This window comes from Callionymus lyra, chromosome 1 (assembly GCF_982586985.1).
Source record: "Callionymus lyra chromosome 1, fCalLyr1.hap1.1, whole genome shotgun sequence".
Classification (NCBI taxonomy): Eukaryota; Metazoa; Chordata; class Actinopteri; order Syngnathiformes; family Callionymidae; genus Callionymus; species Callionymus lyra.
Window position 1 is genome coordinate 17,125,433 of NC_141818.1, and position 23,667 is coordinate 17,149,099.

At 38.1% G+C, this 23,667-nt stretch overlaps 2 protein-coding genes across 5 annotated transcripts in view; one reads left to right on the top strand and one right to left on the bottom strand.

Moving 5' to 3' along the window:
• ttc28 (tetratricopeptide repeat domain 28) overlaps positions 1-7,692 on the bottom strand; it is a 261,955-nt gene extending 254,263 nt beyond the window's left edge. For both annotated transcript variants that reach the window (XM_087794936.1, XM_087794931.1), the window contains exons 1-2: positions 7,025-7,692; positions 996-1,301 (exon numbers count right to left, since the gene is read on the bottom strand). In XM_087794936.1, coding sequence (XP_087651062.1) covers positions 996-1,301; positions 7,025-7,048 — 330 coding nt within the window. In that variant the 5' untranslated portion in view covers positions 7,049-7,692. The remainder of the gene's footprint in view (positions 1-995; positions 1,302-7,024) is intronic.
• A 3,193-nt stretch (positions 7,693-10,885) lies between these two features.
• dtx1 (deltex 1, E3 ubiquitin ligase) overlaps positions 10,886-23,667 on the top strand; it is a 49,058-nt gene continuing 36,276 nt past the window's right edge. The window contains exons 1-2 of one of the 3 annotated variants that reach the window (XM_087795004.1): positions 10,886-11,170; positions 11,457-11,989. In XM_087795004.1, coding sequence (XP_087651130.1) covers positions 11,731-11,989 — 259 coding nt within the window. In that variant the 5' untranslated portion in view covers positions 10,886-11,170; positions 11,457-11,730. Of the gene's footprint in view, positions 11,175-11,456; positions 11,990-23,667 lie in introns of all 3 variants that reach the window. The other 2 variants (XM_087794993.1, XM_087794985.1) reach the window with 2 other exon arrangements.

Genomic DNA, 23,667 nt, shown 5'->3' on the forward strand with positions numbered 1-23,667 from the left:
GCGTGAGAGATTAGATTAGATTAGATAAACTAAGGGACACGGGGGGCAGATCACCAGTTGTGTCAAGATTTTCATTGAACCAAAGTAGCAAGAGTTGAAATACTCTCTGGAGACCCGCGCATCAGATTGGTGAAATAAGAAAGAACTTACTGGTACAAAAATCTCTTTTAAGAACATTTTCAAATCCCAACTCAAATCATACGTCTTCAAATTGCCTTATTCTCTGTAATAATGTTTTATTGTGCTTCTCTTATCCTTTGTAAGGCGTCCTTGGGTGTCTTGAAAGGCGCTATCAAATAAAATAAATTATATGAATTATTATTATTAATAAAGAAATAAATAAAATTGGTTTAATGATTACTATTATTACAATTTATATTCCTACTTTTTTGTATGAAGCTAGCAACCTCATACTACATACATAGACCAACAATTCTGATAGACTTTTCATTTCAAAGCTGCTGTAGAAGTCTTTTGCTGCCATTCATGCCCTTGTGTTTTGACTGACATCAGTGCCAGTGACATCTGTCCAAGACACAGAAAGAACCAGAGTACAGCTAATGGCTGAAAGGACTCGATGTCACAGGTTGTCAAAGACAATAAATGAAGTAATTTAAGATGAACTAATAATGTTCTGTGAAGAAGAAATGTTTACAGCAAGTGAGTGTTTATAGTTTTTAATCTACTGGTAACAAGCATATAATATGAATCATTGAGGCAGTTATCCAAGAAAAGTCCTGCAAATATGTAGAAAAGTCGAGGAGAAGAAAGGGTTTGTGAGTGAATCCATGTGAAATCTGTGATGAATGCGAGAGAATTACTCAGCAAAGTGTGAACAGATTATAAATAATCTGCGTATGTAAGCAGCATGAGTGAAAACAAGGTCATTAGTTGGGTTTTCACCGCTGGTGTTTGGCGATTTCATCCCAATTCATCACGAGAGAGAGCTCTCTTTCATCACTGTCGCTACATCAGACGATAAAGGTAAATCTTACCTTGGGCCATTTGGGATTCAGCTCACAGGCTCGTTCAGCGTCGGCCAGAGCCGTCTGGTGCTGGCCCAGTTTGAGCAGGGCGGCCGAGCGGTTGCTGTACAGGATGCAGTTCTGCGGGTCGGCCTGCAGGGCCTCGCCGTACAACTGCACCGCAGCCTGGAAGTCGCCGCGCTGGCACGCCTCATTGCTCTGCTGAACCTTCTCCATGAACTCTGCTTTGCTGAGGCCGGACCGTCCACCGCCGCCGCCGTCCCCGGACACACACCGGAGGGGTCGGCCCGCTGTCCGGGCGCCGAAGATTGAGAACTGCGGGGAGACAACGGCGAAAGACTTGTAATCGAATCCCGAGGAACTCAAAGAAAGGAATGCCCATGAGCCGAGCGGCTCATTAAGAACCCACACACACACCAAACTTGGCACTTAACAACCCTGTGGCATTTGCACATACAAACGTACAAGCACTCAACTGGAGCTCAAATTGGAAATTCTTTCAAGTGAACGGCCAAAGTCATCTGGATGAAGGCGCGGCGAGCCAAAAAATGAACGATGACGGCGGAGCTTTTGCGAAAGAAGAAATATTTCATTTCAGACTCATGACTGATTTAAACTTCTTCACACAGCAGCTCTCGCTTTATGGACGTCTACATTTTCCCAGACAGACTGAGCAAGTACAGCACAAGCTGTTCAAACTGAACTATCTTTAGATGACTAGCATTACTTAGCTACAATGCTAACGAGTGCATCAATAAATGACCACTCACTGAATAATTAAAATAACTTTTAAAGATGACATAAACCTAAGTCACCCAAATTACAAAGTAGATGTAATATATGTAGAAAAATTAGTAGTATAATCATATGCGATGTAGTTCTGGGATTCTAGGTTCACAGGAAGTTGAAACAGGAGAACAGGAAGTAGCTACAAATAGGAAGTGTAAAGGGGTATCTCAATACTTTTTAGCTTCAAGTTGGGCTTTCGAAGCATGGACTTTAATTCAAGGTTCAGAAACCTTAGATTTGAACACAATCTTTGACACATTGACAAGTACATATGGCTGACATTTTTACTTGTGGTTCCATATTGCCCAAGAATACAAATAAAATATTTCACACTTAACAAGATTCAGAATTTCAATGGATTTTTTTTCCGAACGTGATACTACAAATAAATATTCTATTTCAAACAGTTGTGTGTTTATTTGTATTTATTTGTTTCTGGAGTATAAGGGTTTTGTGGGGAAGAGAAAAAAACACTTCTTCCTGGACACAGTTGCACAGGTGAGACTCCATGAATTATTTTTCCACTGGATTAGAGAGCAGTATCACGCAGCCATAGTTCTACCGTTACTTTTCCACTGATGGTGTCCAAAACTAGCACTCCTCTTCAAATGAATCACATTTTTTGGGGGAGGATCTGGACTCTACCTAGAGAGCAAGCATTTTCACATGCGGTGCAAAAACTCTTATAAAGTAACCACAAGAGCCCAGTGGTGATACAAACAAGACATAGTGGTGGACTTCAGGACGCTACACAATTCCATTAGACTTTGTTTTCACCTGCGGAAGGAGATGTTATCAATAAGGTTGTTTTTTTTAACTTTGCTAAGATGGTGGAGGAGAGCCAATTAGATTTAGTTGGGATTATGGGTAAGTAACTACTGATCAAAATCACAATATTTTACAATATGAATATTCAACAGCACTGTATCATTTTTTTATTTAACTATCACCAATGCAAATATTTTCTGCGTTTTAGTGTTGAAATTAAACTTCCGGCCACTAGATGGCAGCAGCCATTATAGCCTCTGCATCTAAAGAAACAATAATTCTGACGATGACTGAGCTCGAGGGGATACAGTTGACTGCGGCAGCTCTCAAAGCTGATATTTGGGCATATTATGGTTTCTTCAAAAATGAAAGTTTTTACGATTTTGTCAAGAGTCCTGTGGTCTGTAAATCATGTACCGCCAGTATCGTGATACGCATCTTATGGCCAGATTCTCGCTATTACTCACCCCTAGTTAGGATACTGGGAGGACTATATTGGTACATGTCTATATCGTGTCTGGAGAAAACGTACACAAACTTCACTCAGAAAACTTCAAATATACATGAAGTGTTTCTCCTGGCCTGAAGAAACAATATACCGACCGCTGTTATCCTCCAGAATCGCGCCTTCAATCATCCTCCGCAACAGGAGAATAAAAAGAGTCTGTCAGAGATCAGGAACTTGGCAGAACATTTGTCTTCTTCTCTGCGTGTCTTTGTTTTGATTTGTGAGTTTGAGCTTCAGTGTTTTTGTCTGGCTGTCAGGAGATGGGTTTTTTTTTTTCTCTCATGTGATAATTTTCGGTATCCTTGCCTCCTCATCACGGATCGATGTTCCTCGGAGATCACCGGGAGAAGAACACGTTTGAATTGAAACAGCAGAATGTTGGGAGATGGCACTTGTGGCCACAGACATTTTTATCTTCTCCTCCGTCACAGATAAGCCACATGTTTCAACCCAAAAACTCCGGCGACAGTTTCAACCACGTCTCATTGGCAAGCGTCTTATTTATTTACCAAAAATAACGATAACCGAGGAGGATCCAGTGACATGTCTGCAGTTAATACTCCCTTCCACCATCTGGCATCCCTTAACTTTTTTTTTTTTTTTTGGGGAATAGTAGACAAACAGCGAGACGAGGCTACTTTGCTGCAACATTGAACAAACAAACTAAAGGATGAGTCAAACTGGGTTTTCTAGCGGTAAGTTAAGATATTTCTCGCTAATTATTGACACATTTCTGTTGTCATTCAATGTGGCGGCGCCCTCAGTAAACCAGCTATATTTATATATTACTCGATCGGAGCTCGCAAAAACCTAATTCATTCCATACCGGAATACAAACTGGGCTGCGTATTTAAAAGAGAAAGGAGACCAATGAAAAGCGAACACACATGCCACCAGGTCGATGACATCTTTATTCAATATCAGAAGCTAAATGAAGTAGCATTTCAGGTTTTACAGCGACGGTTTTTTCCTAGTTTTACTGAATCATGAAAATGCTCCATGGCTGCATGTTTTTTGGCCAAACCTCCGCTCTACCTCTTTCTCACCACACCTCCTCCCCAGACTGAATTCTGGGATTGGGCAGGCTGTGTAATTACTTCCAGAGGCCGAGGGAGTAGAAGCTGCAGCTCTGGGTTGACAGAAATTCAAACTAGAAAATCATGCAGCACTTTTGATATTACTGCCCAAATCCTTTTTTTTTTTTCTTTCTCACAATTGTCTTTTAGTTTAGTCGTTTTTTTATGGGAAATATGTTTTTTTTTGCATGTAGCCAGGAGATGATTGGAGTCATCTGGACTGGCTTCTAAAGCAAAACCTTGATACTACATTCCCTTATTTATAATTCAGATGACTTTATTATGTCAGGCCAAGGTCAAAAACCTATTTAGCCGTTACATATTCAGTGCATGGATGTGCATCATTTATTGAGGGCAAATGAAGCATGGTGATGCTGTTTAAAGTGACTCATATGTTATAATATTAGCATTATGCTTTCAATCAGTAATAGGCTTTTATGTATATATATAAATAAAATGTAAATAAAACTAAAACGTACGCTTTTGTTTTTCCCTTCACTAGAATATGTACTGTCAATACCTCATTGTTTTTTTTAATAAAATGTCATTTAAATGTAATGTACCAGCTCAATATTAGTTGCAATTAGTTTAGTATATAGTCAGTTGGATACATCTTTGAGCTCTGAACTTTGAACCTTCTGTCGTGGACCAATCACAACAAAGGGTGCAAGGTTCGGACAAGGAAGTTGCTGATACCTTTTAAATAAAATATTTCTAGTGCAATTAAAAATCAACTGTTACTAAACAAACAAGATTTCTGTACGAGACTTTCATTAAATTGTTTTCTTATTCAAAGAGAAATAGGTCACTTGATGCCATGTTAACACCCTCATTAATGCAATGTTTACCTAATATATTTATTATTTCAAAATACTATCCATAAAAGTAATTTCAAATGATTGACATGTTTAAGATTACTTTGTGACTCAAGCTTGCTAGCCCATTGTTATCAACTAAAAATAAAGGTGCATCTGTGCCTATACAAGCATTATGAGGTCATCAAGATCAGCTGATAGGAATGAAACATAAAAATATTATTTTTAAAAGCTTCAGTTTAGTTTAACATTAGGACAAATGATCAGATTACTCTTTTAAGTAAGTGAAGGTTATTTGTAAAGTGCCTTTCTAGACCAGGGTCATGTGCATTGCATTGAAATAAGAAATGAAAGAGCTATTATGAGCACTTCCATGTCCTTCCGCTATAGTGGCATGTGTTGTTATTTAACATATACATCGTATTTTAATGAATAAAAATAAGTCACTTTTGTGTGTATTTGAGTACCCACGGAAATATGAGCAAAAGATCTGTAAAGGCTTATTCAAGTCAAAATAAAGGTTTGAGGGGAAGGTAGTCTGTGCAACTCTAGTTTAAATGAGAGTTCATGATATGTGTAGAAGTGTAGCCTCAGTATAAATTGCACATTTTTGCCATTTTAGGAGAATAATTGGTATCACTGAAAACATTTATGGATCGGATGTGCTTAGAAGTTTTCTGTTGTTCTCTTAATTCATACACACTAACTTAGGGTAAAAAACAGCAGGATATTGAGCTACCTTGTTTAATTGGTAACTAATAAAACTAACATACATATGTTTACAAGCTGTACACAGAAAAGGTGACGAGGGTCCAACACATCTCACTGTAAAGACGAGTCTCTCTTACAAGTCAGGTTGCATTTATCCATATTTACATTGAAATGAAAGAGAATATGATGCTTGCAAGAGTGCAAAGGAGTGATACCAGCAGCATATCACGGTAAATGTCAAGGGACGGATGTAAATATGTGTACAGAGGCATCAATAATATATCATATACGCACCTCTCTACACTAGAAATGTTTGAGTACTCCACCATGAATGACTTTTGTCAGAAGATTATTTGAATCACAGTTGTCACAGACTTCAGTCCTCAAACGTGCTGCTTGGATAGTGTCAGTTAATGGAAACACATCAATAAATGATCTAATATAGGAATTGTATGCAAGTATTTGAAAAGTTAAGACGGACATATACTAGCCACATAGGGATGGATGTAAACGGAAATATATAATTTAATCTTGACACATGCACAGGAAAATGTTTAGTTTTTGTAAGCTTAATGTTAATATGCTTAATATAATAAATAATAATATATATAAATATATATATAAATAAAATAATAAATAAATAATAAAGCTTAATATGTTGTTCTTTCTCTTTATTTCTCTTTGTTCTTGTTCTTATTTTATTTTGATTTATTTTTTATGAAAAATTGCAGTATTTTCTGTGGCTATTGGAAAAAACAAACAATCAATAAAGTTTTACCTTACCTTACCTTATTACATTTTTTAGCAAAGCTCATCCTGCCACATAAAACGTGACCTAGACGTGTAAAAATTATATTATATATTTTTTTTCTATTAATTAAAAGATAATATAGATAATTACAACAAATATCACACCGATAAAAAAAATATTAAAAGTTATAATGAAAATGACACATGTCAAGTTGTAAAAGAAATGTAAACATTAGCAGAGAATAAGATTCCGAATACCAGAAATATACTAGTATAATAAATGCAGTTTTATAATTTGTTATATAATTCAACAGAGATGGACAAAAGTAGGTGTGTACATTTAATACTACAGTAAATGGAGTAAGTGTTTTAACTTGTGTATCAGAACAAGTCCCAGGAAGCTAAAATAACCCTAAATTAAAGTATTTTGAGGCTGTTTCATCCATTTTAAAGCATCATTTCTCTAAAGGAAACGAGAGGCTCATGTCATAATCGAAGTATCAAGTCCAGTGTGTGGAGCAGAAGTCAGTTGTGCTGCTCAAGAGTTGTTAAAGTTGTGTGTTTGTAGACAGTTGTGTAGAGATGACAACACTTTCTGCAGCGACACAAGACTTTTATTACCTTTTCTTTCTGAGCCGCTTCCATCCTGTGTGCCTGCAGCAGTTCGCTCTCTGCCCATCACACTCCTGTATTGACCTTTTGTCGTCCACGCTGCGTGTGTGTCCAAGGGTTCCGATCACGACAGCAACGTCCACGCAGACGCGAGAAAGTCGAGCGAGGGAGAGAAGAAGTCCAGAGGCAGGTCAGTGGAGGAACTTTTCTCAGGGAAAGTGCGCCATGTTGTCAAATCTTTTCCCTTTTTTTTTTCCTGTTTTTTTTTTTTTTTTTTTTTTCCTCTTGTTGCCATAGCGGATTTGTGCAGGAGGAAGAGGAGGAGGCAGGCAGCCCATTGGCAGGAGGGTTCTGAAGAACTTAAGTCCACTTGCTTGTGTTTTATTTGCTTTTAAAGTTCGAAGAACAAACAAAACGGAGCGTTTTTTTTCGTCAGAGGCGCGTCTAGATGTCGCGGTTCTCTGGGCACGGAGACACCCTGCTAGCTTTAGCTTACCTTACTGCATTAAGCTAGCGGTTGTTAGTCTGTGTCTGCTCCGTTTCAAGAGCTCCCGAAATTAAACATTTTAAATACACTTTTTGGTTTTTGAAAAAATATATAATTTATTGATCCGGTTTCTGAAAGGTTTTTATTATAATACGCACACAATTTTTCATAAATATAATACCTTATCAATATTCAACAGCGTGTTTTCTTTTTAATATTTACTTCCATATTATTTTTAAAAAAGGGTGTTTAAAATAAAATAATTCTCTTTATTTATTTATTATTACAAATACAGTTGTTGTTTTTTTTGTTGTTGCAATTAAACTTCCAGCCACATTCATAACATGGTCCGCAGCTAACGCAACAATGAAATCCGGAGAGATCCTGGTGATGACTGGGGACAAGAGGATACAGTCGACTCCAACAGCTTTCAGTTGATGTTTGGAGAGTTTTTGGTTTCAAAATAAAGAAGTCGTGCAACTCTGCAAGACTCAAGACTCTGAGTCAAGAACTTATAATAGTTATAATGATAATAACTTGTCAAGAACAAGAATATTGCAATATATCGTATCCTTGTAGTGGATACGTTTCGTAACGCCAGATTTGTGCAAATACACACCCATAGCATCCTCTCATCCTCAGTATTTCGCTGGATTTTCTGGGATTTCATTTTATTGCAACACAAAGACACTGAGAATATTTGCACATCTAATAATAAAAAATAAAAAAACGAATGATATTATTGATCAGACTCTTAATTAAAATATAAACCAGAAAATAACTATGATTAAAAAAATTGTGATTTTTTTATAATCCATGCATCGCTATTAAATAAAAATAATAATATTGCGACCAAATCGTAGCATTGATATTTTCTCACATACCTACTTATTACAAATATATCTTTGCTTCTTTGTTTTCTTTATTTAGTTTTTCCTGTAATTCATAATTTCAAATTATAAACTAAAAGTTTAACTATGTTAGCTGCTTTTAATCAAAGTTCAAATTGTACCCTTACAACAATTTGTATATAAGTATAGTGTATTGTTTTTTGTATTATTATATTTTAGAGATTATAACATACATTATGAAAATATCCAGTGAAAGAATAACAGGAAAGCATTGAACGTTTTTGAAATGAACATACAGTAGGCATTATGTTTAACACTGGTATTATTATGTTTGCTTTAGATAAGGTAAAGAAAATAGTAAAAATAAAAAAGGAACATTAAGATGGTTCCTTATAAATGTTGAGTTTTATGGTTTTCGCTAATTTACAGGATTATTTAAATAGTAAAGTTTACCAAAACAAGCATCTTACATTTCAGGAGTCACTACTCCACTACTTCATGTTATTTCTCGCCAACATGTGCGATACACACATCTGAATCTGTGACATGCCTGTGTGTATTGGGGTGTGTGCATGTGGTTGCACACAGTCACAGGAAATGACAAAAGGAGGATTGTGGGGGAGAAAGCAGCATTTTTGCCCTGGAAGCATCTCTTTAGAGCCAAAAATACAACTTTGAGTTTCTTCTCTGCTGTGTCTCAGCATCCTACCCTGAAGACACACGTTCAACAAGTTGATATTATGTGTGTGTCTGTGTGTGTCCAGAAACTAAATTGTGTTCAATAAATCATGAGGAATTCTTTTTTTTAAATCCCTGCCAGAAGATGCTTTGTTCAACTACTTTGTTTATGTGCCTCTTATTAACTCAGATTTCCTCCCATCATTTACAGCATGTATACAGGTGTTGGTGTGACTATATACTGACTTATTTTTTGGACTTTGGAATAACTATCATGAAATGACATGTATTATATCAGAAATTCCAGTGACAAACTGTTTATACACTGTAAAACACGTCTGAATCCAGTTTTTTTTACTGTATTTATCCGCATATGTATTGGATTCCCCTGCTTAAGGTTGCATGTTTTCCTTATGCAGTGACTTTAAAAGTATGTTGAACATCTTAATGTGCTGCTGGTCGTTTATCAATATTAGTTGCTCTTCGAACGATTATCTAAATATAAAACCAAAATGTAGTGGAAAAAAGGCAGATTTTATTCTTCAATATGTTACGTCATCAGAATGAGAGGTTTGTATTGCAGGAAAATTCCCTTTTTTAAACCGCTAAAGCAACTACGGCACTTGGCCAGTAGATGGGGCTATTGTTCTGTTGTGCTCTGTAACCTTTTTTTAATAAGAGAAGCCCAACATGTTTTTAGTTGTGACCTTTCATAAGAGACGTATTTATAATTGAGGAGTGGTAAAGGCATTATGTTAACTTTAAACGTTTTTAAAGGTCTAACTTTTTGTTAATATTTAGTTTTGAAAGAAAGATTCTTTCAGGGTGAAACATTAGACTCGCTCTTTAGACTCACATCCCAATTCAGGATGATCCTAAAGAGAGAGCGACAAAATCCTTTCTTTTATAAACACAAAATTGGTCTTAAAAATGCTCCTTGTTTAGTCAAGAGTTCATTGTTCGCTTCGTACATTTAGCCAACATCACCATCGCAAGCAAATGTTATAGTAAAAGTTTAGATGAATAAAAAAATAAAATGCATTACGTACCAGTTATTGAATTAATTTCAAATAATGTTTAAAAGCTTCACTGGCAAACCAAACAGGCAAACAAAAATATACAGTAAGTGATAATTGGGAGTTTGGGAAGCAGAAAGATTTTTTTTTTTTTCTTGGACAGCAGAAAGTGGTTTTCTTTCTTAAAATATTTCAAAGGTAAATATACTTTCTCATGGCCTAATGTTATAAGATCTAGATCCTGTATTGGTCTTGTAGTTTAGGCATTAAGACATTATCTAGCGTTAAAATAATTAGCCCCTCATTTATTCATTAAAAAAGAGTATTATAAAATGTTTACACGCTATACTTTGATTTTTAATATATATTAAACACAATTGTAAATTCTGATTCAAACAAAAAAAATGTGGTACATCCTGACTAGGATTCACTTTCTACGTTTGCAGGACCCAGGGTCATAAGAAAAGAGAAAATATAGTTTTTGTTTTTATATTGAAGATTAGAATCTAGATTCTGTAAATTAAATTTACAGCGAACTATAATTTATAATAATATCAAATTGAGGGAATCTTTATGGAAAGAAATAACATGGATGAAAAAAAGGATGTTGTCTGTAATGGGTTAATACATATGAATTCATGCTTTATGAAAAACGTGGGATTTCCTCTAAGGTTTTCCACTTGTTTAAATGCAAAATGTAAGTGCATGTGTGAACCTGTAGGTGGAAGCCCCACTATCTCATCCGACTATTTTTTTTTGTCAATAAGCGGTTTATTTTGAAATGCGACACCGGAAGTAGTACTCGTCCTTTTGCGCTGGCTTCATGGGCTCGAGTGATTTCTTTTCTTTTTTTTATTTTACAGTGAATAACTGCACAGGTGCTTCTCGATGTTCGTGCGCAATACGACCTCGATCCCGACTACAACTGCGCGCTCATGCACGCGAGTGACCGGGTATGCGTGACGAGGGAGTCTCGCTGAGAGCCACGGACGCGGGACACGGACGCTGATGTCTGGAGCTGATGGGATCGAACGACGACGTGCTTGTTTTCCCCTGCAACGACACCGGGCGATCCGAGCGGGTTCGGGGATGAGCAGCGGCGTGGATGCATAGATGCGAACAGGTTGGTGCGTATGCGTCTCTTTTATTGTCATTTTATTTTTATTTTATTTTAGATTTGAGGTGAACTGTGGCAGCTTCACCTGCCAGATGTGAGCCTACAGGTCGGTATCAGCAGCATCGTCTGGACACTGAGGGGTTGAGACATGTTTTTTTATCGACCTCGCTGACACATCCATTATTGAATAGTACAAATGTAAAGTCAGTTTAATATTTGAAGCTGGCTGTAGAGTCTCAGATATCCACCAATAGTCAGCTGGATTCATACTTGTGTGTCTCTTGTGTTGCAGGGATTGTTTACCACTGCTGACCTGAAACTGAATCTAGACCTCAAGACGCTTTTTTACTCATTGTTTGGATCATCACTGTCAAGAGTCACCCAGGGATGATGATGATGATGATGATGATGATGGAGCTTCTGGCTGAAGATAAGTGAGGATAAACAGAAAACCACTTGCTGATCTAAGCTCTTTTTCGTGGGACGAGAATGTTGCACTGTTGACCGACGGACGGACGGGGAGGAGGGGGGGTCACAGTGTCGTTCTCACGGAGGACACAGTCCCGATGGCTCGTCCTGGAACGGGGATGCTGGTGCCCGTCAACGGTCTGGGCTACCCGCCTCAGAACCTGGCCCGGGTCGTGGTCTGGGAATGGCTGAACGAGCACGGGCGCTGGAGGCCCTACGGCGCCGCCGTTTGCCACCACATCGAGAACGTGCTGAAGGGGGACGCCAGGGGGACCGTGGTCCTGGGACAGGTGGACGCTCCGCTGGCCCCCTACGTCATCGACCTGCAGTCCATGCATCAGTTCCGACAGGACACAGGTGAGAGACTTGTGGCTCGTAAAAAAAACACATCCAGCCGGGCTTCTTTCCTCACATGGGGCCGATTAAAACGTCCCCGTCGTAATAGACCAAATGTTACGTAACCAGCAGGGGGGAGAACATCCGAGTCCTCCGTGTCCCCGGCGCTCTGGGACAGTCCACGTTAATCAGCCACAAGTCGGTATGGATGATAAAGGTCAACACAACAACACACAAACAACCTTGATGGGAGGGGGGGGGGGAAGTGCTGAATTATTTATTCACTCCGGATAATGCCATGACCTTGCCAAAGGTCAGGGAGACGGCGGAGCGTTCATCAGGCAAATGAGTGCAGCGGCTCAGTGTGATGCTCCTCACTCGTCTCTGCTTGATTAATTCATGGGATATGTTTGTTCACCAGTGAGCGTAATTGTTTTAAGTGTTGTGTTTACACACAGAAGCGAACACAACTTCTATTCAACAACTACAGAAGCCACTTCTCGTGTGAGATGTTTTCTCGCAAACTATTTCAATGACTCACTTATTGGATGAAATGACGCTATTTTACGAAACAATGCTCGACAAAAAATGTGGCCCTTTACCTTTATTCATGTGGCCCTCATTTGTCCGAAGCAAAACTGTGGTCAAATAGACTTTTTTTTAGAAAACCATCCTTTGATTACATTTTCTATTGTTTTTTACTTTTTTAAGTAGAATTATGTTTTGTTTTTTTTGTATAATACCTTTAAATAATATGTATTTAATGTGAAAATGTCCTTCTATAACAGTATGACCTATATCCTTAGTTAAAGCATATGCCTGCAGTTGATACAGAACTCTGCAGTGAGAATTCTGACCCGCTCTAGTAGAAGAACTCACATTTCTCCGATCCTTAAAACTCTTCACTGTCTGCCAGTTTCTTTCAGGATCAATTTTAAAAATTTTGGTTCTTACTTTCAGAGCTATTCATGGTCAGGCTCCTCCTTACATCAGTGATCTGATCCAGCCTTACACCCCAGCTCGGGCTCTGAGGTCTGTGGATCAGAATCTACTGATGGTTAAGCTTTGATCTTCCTCTCCCTCTGTGTTTGATGATCTACTGACTCCTTCAAGAAACATCTTAAGACACTTTTATTCGTGCAGACTTTTCCTTGATTTTCTGAGACTCCTGTGTTGTTCTCGGTGTTATCTTGACCTTTTAAGTATATATTTTATTGAGTATTGTTTTGATTGTTTAAGCGCTTTGTGACCCTGGTCTGGAAAAGCGGTCTACAAATCTTACTTACTTACTTGCTTACTTACTTACTTTGTGTCTTTTCTGTCAGTCTCAGAGTGTAGTGTAGCCCCTGAGTATATTTCATCAACCACCCCTAATGAAATAGAAAATAGAAACTCATGTTGTAGATCTTAAAATGTGTTGGTGTGTGTTGGTCATATCTTACAGGATTATAGTTAGTTAGTAGGAGTTAGTTGAGTAAGTGTTTTCGGGAACTGTTGTTCCTCTCAAGTGGAAAAAGTGAGGGGAAGGTGGGGAGTTGTCTGTACTACACATTTGAATATGTAGCTTTCTGTGTCTTCATTTTTTCAACATTCAGAACCAAAATTGCCTTAGTCATGCCATACACTGCCACCTATTGGTCAGCTGTTGTAAGTGCAAAAGAAACAGAAACAACATCTTCAAAGTCAAATGCAATATAGTAGTCAGAGATAAGGGTTAAAAAAAGGAAGGAAAGTCGTCCCCATTCCTTCCTTTTTAGGGGACACCAAGCAACAATTGGTCTTTGCTTTAAATCTTTGGCATCAAACATGTTATATCTTTGTTTTTTTCTTCATATTTATTTCATGAGCTTCAAATAAGTAGTTATGATTAATTTTTACTTGAAACAATTACATTTATTTATGATATCCTCCATTTTATTTATAAATACAAAAAATGTATTTATGTCACACAAATTGCTAAACAAAAACAAAGGAGGAAGAATCCAACAAATTTGTGCTTAAAAAGCATCAAGTAGAAAGACGAGAGGATGAGCTAGCATGGGACTGGACAAGATAAAGAGTCTTTGGTTCAGATTTGTTTTGGTTAAGAACCAGAGGAAACAAGAACATGTGAACAGATTGTATCTTCTCTGCAGACCACACTGAGGTCCAGAGGATACAAACAAATCTGATGAATGACTCTGACTGAGACCATTAGGAGTCTTGTAAACTAATAAAAGCATCATACACTGAAGTCTGAGGTCAGAGACGTCCCATATAATTTAATATTTGATAGAGAACCACTGCTTTTGCTGAAGATATGTTTGTATCTTTTCATGAGCTGTACGAGTTGTTACCAAAGTTAGTGATGTTCATTTACAGATACAGATGCTTTAGGGAGTCATGTGTCCATCCTCGTGCTTTAAAAAGGTTTCAAATTGTGATATCACAAAGATAAACCACTTCTCCAGATGTGGACTGACCAAAGTCTAACATCTGCTTCAGTCCAGCTCTGGCTCTGTGTGTGTTTGAACCTCTTCCTGCTCAAGTGTTTGAAGCTGCAGAGATGCCTCTGATTAGTCCTTCATTTAGAACTCTGCAGATAAACATAAACTAAGTCAGTCAAAATTAATGCTGGAAAAAAATGTCTTTGGAAGATCGTAAACCTTTTGAGAATACTTTAAATATTCTTCATCTGAGGAATTTAGTGCAGTTTCTTCTCATGCCAGCACAGAGGGCCAGAATGAAATCCCAAGATGTCCAATCAGCACGATTCCTTCCCTGTAGATGTATAAATAGAACAGCAATGACTGCTCTCTTAATTTCAGGTTTAATCATCACGAAAAAATGGTTTGATTATTATTGTTGGTGCAGTCACGAAGGTGAGCCAGAACCTTTTCTGATGCTCAGTGTAGACCAGTGTAGACCCCAACCACGGGTCTAGGAACACAAGTTTTATGTAAGTTTATCTTGATAGAAGACTTGTGCTGTGTCTCAAATCGCATACTTCTCTTAGTATACTAGAAGTTGGTATGCATCAGGATAGTGTACATACTAACTAGTAGGCAAATTCTCCACAGATAGTATGTCTCAAATCAAACTCTGCTGCTACACACTAACAGGAAATGAAACGACAGCTTCTTCTTATACTTCTATTTAATGATGTTTCAACCAGCTGTTTGAACGCTATCGCCGACACCTGCTGGCAGAACGTTTTGCAAGTTTGGAAAAAGAAATAAAGAAAAAATATATGAGAATATAAATATTCGCGAGATATTTAAGCTGGTATCAGCAGCGAAGACGTGTCATCCTTCTTCTGCTGGCTGAAAATACACCTGTAAGTTTATGAATATATATGCATATATATATGTATATATGACGTAACTTCCATTTATAACGTCACTAAGATGGCAGCCATTTAGGGTAGATAGTGTCCATCGAACCATACTCAGTTTTGGGGGCGTTTTAGTACGCCAATTTAGTGTGCATGGCGCACTAAATTTCGCATACTAAGAATTGAGACGCACTTACGCACTAAAAATACTAACTTTGAGTACGCAAGTATGCGATTTGAGACACAGCACAGTTTTTCAGAAAAAAACATTAGCAACAAGATCATTTTTTTGTCCATTGTACTAAAAAAATGCTAACAACGTAAACTCAATGTAGGACCATCTTGTTGTGGAGAAAGAAAACCAGGTTATTGAGGTTCCAGTTGTATTTTTAACATTTGTTTTTTGATTTTATTTGAATGGCGGTCCATGAAAAGAATGGCGGTCCATGGTGCAAAAAAGGTTGATGTAGACGACCGAGTCTCCAGGAACTGAACTCTCCTGCCATACAGTAGTTCTGCTTCAGGCCTTTGAAGAAGAATTTTCTTGAGCCGGTTCCCAGGGCAGCACAAGCCTTTAAAAAACCTTGGGCCTGGTTCACCTGGTGCTCATTATTGTTATCTCCTGGAGAAAATATCTTGACGCTGGATTCCTCCCCGGTGGTGGAGTCGCCTCCCTCGATAAACCAGATCACAATGACACACGTGTCTGAGCTCGGATGAGCCACTGAGCTGTTTGACATTTCCGTGGCGATGACGTCGATCTCCCCGCGGCCGGGATAAACCCGTCGTGGACGGCGTTCCCAACTTTCGCTTCGGACACTGGCTTCCAAAACACGGGCACGCCTCTTCCTCTACGCTACCGGTTTCACGTCGTGCCGCATCTGTTTGATATGGTCGTTAGCTATATTTGTATCGTAGCATCAGCCACAGCCACTTACCCCGCTGGAGGCTCACAGAGTGTCCCTGTGGGGAAACCCCATTTAGTTGCAGAGCCCGTAATCTCCCACTTCTCTGTGGCCGTTGTTTTGGCAGAGCAGCAAAAGGGAGTTGTGGGAACTTGGTGTCCCCGAGTTGTGCGTCGATGTGTGTGTGTGTGTGTGTGTGTGTGTGTGTGTGTGTGTGTGTGTATCGGGGTGCAATTTAAAGCAGCAGCAGCTGTGGTGTCGGGGCCCAGCTCGCCGTCCGTGGTCAGGGAGGAGCCGGTGCTGCGGGTTTGAACCGACGCTCGCCTAATGACACGGTGGGTTTATGTCCGTGGATGTTTCTAATGGACGCAGCGGGACATCAGTCGCAGGCACCGCAGATGCGTCAGGAAAACTGGCTCATCACAAACATGGCTAATGTTAAAACACTAGGAAGAACGACCGAGACGTATGCTTGAACAAATACACACAGCTTTGAGGGTTGTTTGACTAGAGATATCAAAGCATTTTTTTTTAAAGTCAGAAATGACTTAATTTGTCTTGTTTGTTTTACCAAACCTTTCTTAAACAGTACGTTTATAAATGTCATCCAGAATACTGGTTCATTCTACTACTGGGAAAATCATCAACGTTAAAAATGTTGCTTTATGATTATTGGCGCAAAGAATAGTTTTTAGCGCATCTATCTATGAATCGGTCTATAAATAACTCCATCCATCCACAAATTTGGCAATCCATTTGTTAATTTAACAATCCATCCACCCGTCTATCCATGCAGCTCACCATAAGGTAAGGTAAAACTTTATTGATCGTTTTGGAAATTGTTTATTATCCATTTATTATCCATTTATTAACCATCCATCCGTGCATCCAACCATCCGTTTAGAGATTTAATTTATCCACCCAAACATTGATTAATCCATCCATCCCTCCACCCAAAAAACCCTTGTATGCATCCAGCCATCCATCCATAAACCCATTCATCCATCCATCCATTAACCCGTTCATCCATCCAGTCAATCATTGATCAATCCATCCATCCACCCAAAAAAACCTTCCATCCATCCACACATTTATCCATCCACCCAATCTTCCATCCATCCATCCATCATCCACCAACCCACACATCCATCCACCAAGCCATTTATCAATCCATCCATCCATCCACCCAAAAACCCTTCTATGCATCCATCCACCAAAACATCCATCCATAAACCCATTTATCCATCCATCCAATTACCCGTTCATCCATCCAGTCAACCATTGATCAATCCATCCATCCATCAACCCAAAAAAAACCTTCCATCCATCCACACATTTATCCATCCACCCAATCATCCATCCATCCATCCATCCATCCACCAACCCACACATCCATCCACCAAGCCATTTATCAATCCATCCATCCATCCACCCAAAAACCCTTCTATGCATCCATCCACCAAAACATCCATCCATAAACCCATTTATCCATCCATCCATTAACCCATTCATCCATCCAGTCAACCATTGATCAATCCATCCATCCATCCACCCAAAAAAAACCTTCCATCCATCCACACATTTATCCATCCACCCAATCATCCATCCATCCATCCATCCATCCACCAACCCACACATCCATCCACCAAGCCATTTATCAATCCATCCATCCATCCACCCAAAAAACCTTCTATGCATCCATCCACCAAAACATCCATCCATAAACCCATTCATCCATCCATCCATTAACCCGTTCATCCATCCAGTCAACCATTTATCAATCCATCCATCCAAAAAAACCTACTATGCATCCATCCACCAAAACATCCGTCCATAAACCCATTCATCCATCCATCCATTAACCCGTTCATCCATCCAGTCAACCATTGACCAATCACTCCATTAATCCACGCAAAAAAAACCCTTCCATACACTTATATATCCATCCACCCAGTCATCCATCCATTAACTCATTCATCCATCCATTACCCCGTACATCCTTCCACCAAACCATTGATCAATCCATCCATCGATTTTCCTAGAAAACCTATCCACCAAGCAAATACATTTCAAAGTCTATTCACCTTGGAGAAATAAATTAAGTAGCTAATTCTTATTTTATGAGCCAAACATTTCAATGTATTTCATATTATTTTGTTCTAAATACACTGCACATACCAATATGAATACATACATTAACTTTTGTAAGGATTATTTGTAAAATATTTGAAAAGTCATGAGAACTTTGGAGAGAAACAGATTCGCCTCAAGTTGGAAACGAACCGAAATCCTTCTTACAACAAGCACTAACAACTCCCTCCTCGTGCGCACCTGTCACAGAAACACAAACTAAGATGATTTGGAACATAAACACGGATCGTACAGGCCAGCACGCCACGGAAGCACGTGTGCAGAATGTCAGCGTAGCCAGAGCCGCCACTGGCGAGGAGCCAGGTAGGAATCGATTAGTTCTTCTCCCCAGAGTGGCGTTTGAACCTCTAAACACTGCTGCAGACTGATCCCCTTTCACTACACCCACTCCACTAGCCAAAGCATACGGGCTTATCTGCCATATTCATCATATATCAAATCTCCGTGCTCGACAGAAGGATTCTGTGCTGCAGCATTGACTCAGCCATGTTTACTCATCTGTAATAAACCAGGGTTGAAAATAGAGACAGCAGGTGTGTTGGTCTCCGCGTTAATATTTCCATGTCTTGTACTGGGAAGTAAATGTACTTTACATTCAGAACATTCAGTACATTTTCATAGTTCTATAGACACTGTAAGGTCTGAATTCAACTATTTAGAAAAGCAAACATGTTTAAATGTATTTCAGAAACATTTCTAAGAAAATAAATTATCAAATCTTAGTGTCGCAAAAACACAAGCGATGAAAAGTGGAGAAATTGCATCAATGAATAAGCCACATGGATTTAACAAGTTCTTGATAGTGAAGCTGCTCAATTCGAAGAACATATAATTGCAATTTGTGTAGACAATATTAAGATTTCCAATTGCTATCTTACTTTATAGATTCAAATTAAATGATTAAAATAAGACACAAACACTATAAAACTAGAAGTTCACAATAAATTGATTTTAAAATAGCAAACTGTTGAATAAAAATAGTTCCAAATTCCTTCCATACTTGGCTGTTGGTCCATTAGTGGCTTTTGTTGCACAACAGTGTTGCAGATATGAAGGTATTAAAAATGATCAACCAAATCTTACATGAGAATATTCCTAAAAAATGTTTAAAAAACACATTTTAAAATGCATTCGTTTGTTTACTGGTAACAGGAACTTCTGTGCCAATCGATGTATTAGATTTATAGTTGTTAAGTGTCAAACAAATACAATATACATTAATGACTGAAACACTGGGTAAAAAAAACCCCAAAAAAACCTCTTTGCAGTAAAATCATAGACATGATCTTAAAAGTCAGGCAAGATTATTAAGATGCATTTGAAAAAATAGTGTAAGAGGGAAATTCTAAAAGAGTAGATCAATTGTCATCAATTGTTTACAGACTTCAATTTATATAAATTACAAATTTTGAGAAAAGCTTCAGAGGTAGTAATGGTTATTAATTCATAAATATTTCTACATTAATATAGAGATTATGTTTCCTTGTATTAGGACAAAACAACATGAAGGTTTAACAAAAGGCAATAAAAAAGGTTGTTGAAAATGTACTTTAATTATATGTGAATAAAACACAGTAACTTAACTTAACCCTGTTGTCAACAGAGTTTTCCATGATTTTAAAATGAAGGTAAATAATTTAAAGGTTAAATGGAACTGCTGAGATCATCTCTGTTTGCTGTCCTGTTGTCTTAGTTGCATAATCACCCCCAAAAAACTCATCGTCTGTTTCCCTCCATTAAACGACCTCCTGACTAATGAAAGTGCCAAATCCAAGGGCAAAGAAGAGTCGCTGTTGTTCCCACATCTGTGTCGTGTGAAGCTAACCAAATAGACACTTTGCAGACAGTTGGACCTGCTGAGTGCGATAATACTGTGAATAAAAACAATGAGCTTTGAAAAAAAAAAGTATCAGTTGTAAAATACGTGTGGGAACCTTTTTTTTTGGTGCTTTGTGGGAGGAAGCTGCAAATGGGATTCTATAAAGATGCTAAAGGTCAGGAAGCCGCACGCATCTGAGCGGACTTGTGTGAAATCCCTCCTGCGTCAGAAGAAAGAACTGAGCCTGAAGGCCTACTATTCTACTTTTAGACGTCGATGAATAAATATAGAACATTTGCAGGTTTAGATCGTTGAATCCACTCACCAGCCCCTGGTTTCTGCTTACGTGGGACTGAAATGTCAAATAGAGTCACAACTTCAACATGTTAAAACAAAGTCCATAAAAAGGCAACAGGTGAAGATCTCTAAAAAAGAAAAATTGACCATAAAGTCTATAAAGTTTCCACCAAATAGATAAAATTGAGTTTTTATCGTTTTATCGAGTACTAGTGGTGTGAGAAAATATAGATATAACGATAAATTGCGATGTTTTGTTCCCGATATTATACCGATATTCAATAACGCTGTATTGATATTAAAAAAAAAACATTTTATATTAACTAAGACATTTGATTAGAGAAATTTTACGCTCGTTCCCTTGTTGTAAACGCCTGAAAAAGGGTTGTTTCAACAATAAATCGTTGTTCCTACAGTATCGCAATGTATTGTTATGATATGTTCCTATCGCCAGATTCTTGCCAAAACACAGCCGTAACGAGTATCTTACCCATTCAATTATAATTATAATTATTTTTCTATATTTTCAATCATTCATATAATGGCCAGTACAGTACTGGTCCCTGAAGACCCTGTTTCCAGGCTGCAAGATAAAGTTTTTTTTAATTTAGATTATTTGTAAACTAATAGAACTGTGTAATAAAACTAATTTTATATGGGACCATCTACTAGTTGTTTTTGCAGTATCCAGCTGAGGGTCGGTTTATTTGCAGTGCAAAAAAAAATCTGTTATAAATACCTTATACACATTTGCAAGATCTAACGATTAAAGTAGGCTTACTGATGCAGAAAATATTGTTAAAATTAAGCTTATTTCAGCTTTATAATGATTACAAATTCTAAATGCTAAATGCTATACCTGCTAGCCAAGCCAGTGGCTAACATTCCTAACTGCTAACTAACTTTTTAGGTGAAATCTGCCATCCCGTAATACTTTATATCTTTATATATTTTGTAGAGAAGTATTTAGATTCTGAGTCTTCAACAAAATAACATTTCATTTTCTTCTGATTTTCAGATTTAAAAAAAAATCCAATTGTTTTGAAATAAAAACATGCATTATGTCAGAAACGGGGGATATTGCAGTGGTTACGCGGTGGTAGAAATATGAAGTATAATTTCACTACAGATTGATGACTAAGGTGAAACATTTCAATTTTAATGAAATCCTGATGCAATGAGTGTGAAGGTGTCACTCATATCAACCACCCTCAGCAGCTACTGCAATGGTAGATGTCAGCAGGGAAAAAAAAGAAAAAGATTCAACCTGTTCTGTGGAAGGCAAAAACAAAAGGAGTGTGAGAGAGACGGAAGGAGATGTTGAGGGCTTTCCTGATGGCAAGTGACATTCGGGGAGGAGGGTGTGAAGCGACAGTGTAAGGACGGACGCCTAAGTGCTCACATTTCCCTGCTGGCTCCCCCCAACACATGCTATCTGATCCGGAGTCTTGGCCGCGAAGCCTGTTTTCTAATGAAATACATTAAGAACTGATGAGTTTGCTGTGAGCACATTATGATGTGCGGAGAGTTATTGTTTCAGACGAGTATAAGAGGCGGTCGTTAAGAATATAATCACGATTAAAAAGTGGGTCAAGTTGTGTCGCAATTTGAGTCGCGCATTTCTTTAACCTTTCGGGTCGTCGGTATCTTTGTTTGCAATTCATTGTAATTGAATCTTTGGGACGTTGTCACCACGTTTAATCAGTTGAAATCCTCCGTGCGGTTTGTCAGACCTTCTGCTGCTCTCGGTGAGTCATGTTTTTTCAAGGGATGAAGTGCTCGGGTCGGCCGTGCCCACATCCTAATCGCGTTACAGTGATGAGCGGCGCTGCAGAGCTGCCGGCGCTGGTAGCATCTCTCTCTCGCCCGGCCCCGGCCGTTTAACTCCGAAACGCGGATGTCACCACTTTGAACTTCTGAAGAGGATCTCTTATCTCGGTTATCAAGGCCGCCACTTTAAAAGGGATACTTTCTGAAGTCGGGAGGATCTGAGGGGCAGTGATCGGCTCAGTCATGCGTCCTGATGCAGATGGTGACCCAGTAAAATGTGAGAGGGAGTGAGCTGGCATCATCTGTCCCGCAGATCCAGACGAAAACAATCAACGAGTCCCTTTGAGAAACTACCATCGCGGCAAGAAGAGAGTTTTTAAGTTGGTCAGAACAACTCATGAACATGGATGTGAAGAAAGAAAGTAGAATCCCTATGAGACAACTGAAGGAGAGTAACTTCAAATACTAAAAGCTGATTCGTACTAATCTAACAATTCCATTTTAATATCATTCTTAGATTTAGGTTTAAAATGCGGTCAAGAAGTTTAATTAAATTGGGTGTAAATCTAAAGACTAGGCATGTTCCATGTCTGCCCCCAGGACCATTTGAGGTTCAAGTTACGTCTGTCACTGAAGTATGGTAAAAAAAAATAAAAAAAAATAAAAGTTATCTTGTTTATTATGATGTTCCTCAGTTGTAGGATCTCATATTGGTCACAGTCTGATACTATTGAAGCAGTACTTTAACAACAAAAGCAACATTTCTCTAATAACTTTACAGAAAAAGGATATTTGTTGTAATAAAATAACTTTGAACATACTTCCATAGACACTTTGTTATCCGAGTTATGTTCTGTCAGTATTATTTTAGGTTTAAATTTGAAATTAATGTTACTATGTTTAAAAACACATTGAATGGCTACTAACTAGATACTTTATAAAACTTGGTTTGTCAAAAAAAAACGTTTTTGTTAGTTTTTTAGCATTTATTTTGCTAAAAAAAAAAGCCATATTTAGACAGAGTATAATTATGGCTACAATCTATTGTAACTGATTTATTTGGTATTTTAGGGGCAACTGTTAATCGGCTTACAGTTATTATTTAAACAAATCATACATTAAGAGGATGCTTCAGTTTAAAAAAAAAAGGTTTTTCATTATAGAATATGACACTGAAATTGAAAACAGATTCAGTTATTTATGTCATTATTGTAAAGAAGAAAGAAACCAGGTATCCATCCATACTCCCCTGTGCTCTTATTTTGATTTTTTTATGTTTTTCTTCCATAGTTTTTTAGACAGTAGCTCTGGTACAAAGACAGGAAGTGACAGGGATGAATATGTTTAGGATTTAAAGGATGAACAAGATCATTTAAGTGTGTATTAGAGGCACAAGTGTTTGGGAAAAATGCAAACAAAGTTTGAGAGATTAAATCAGATGGAC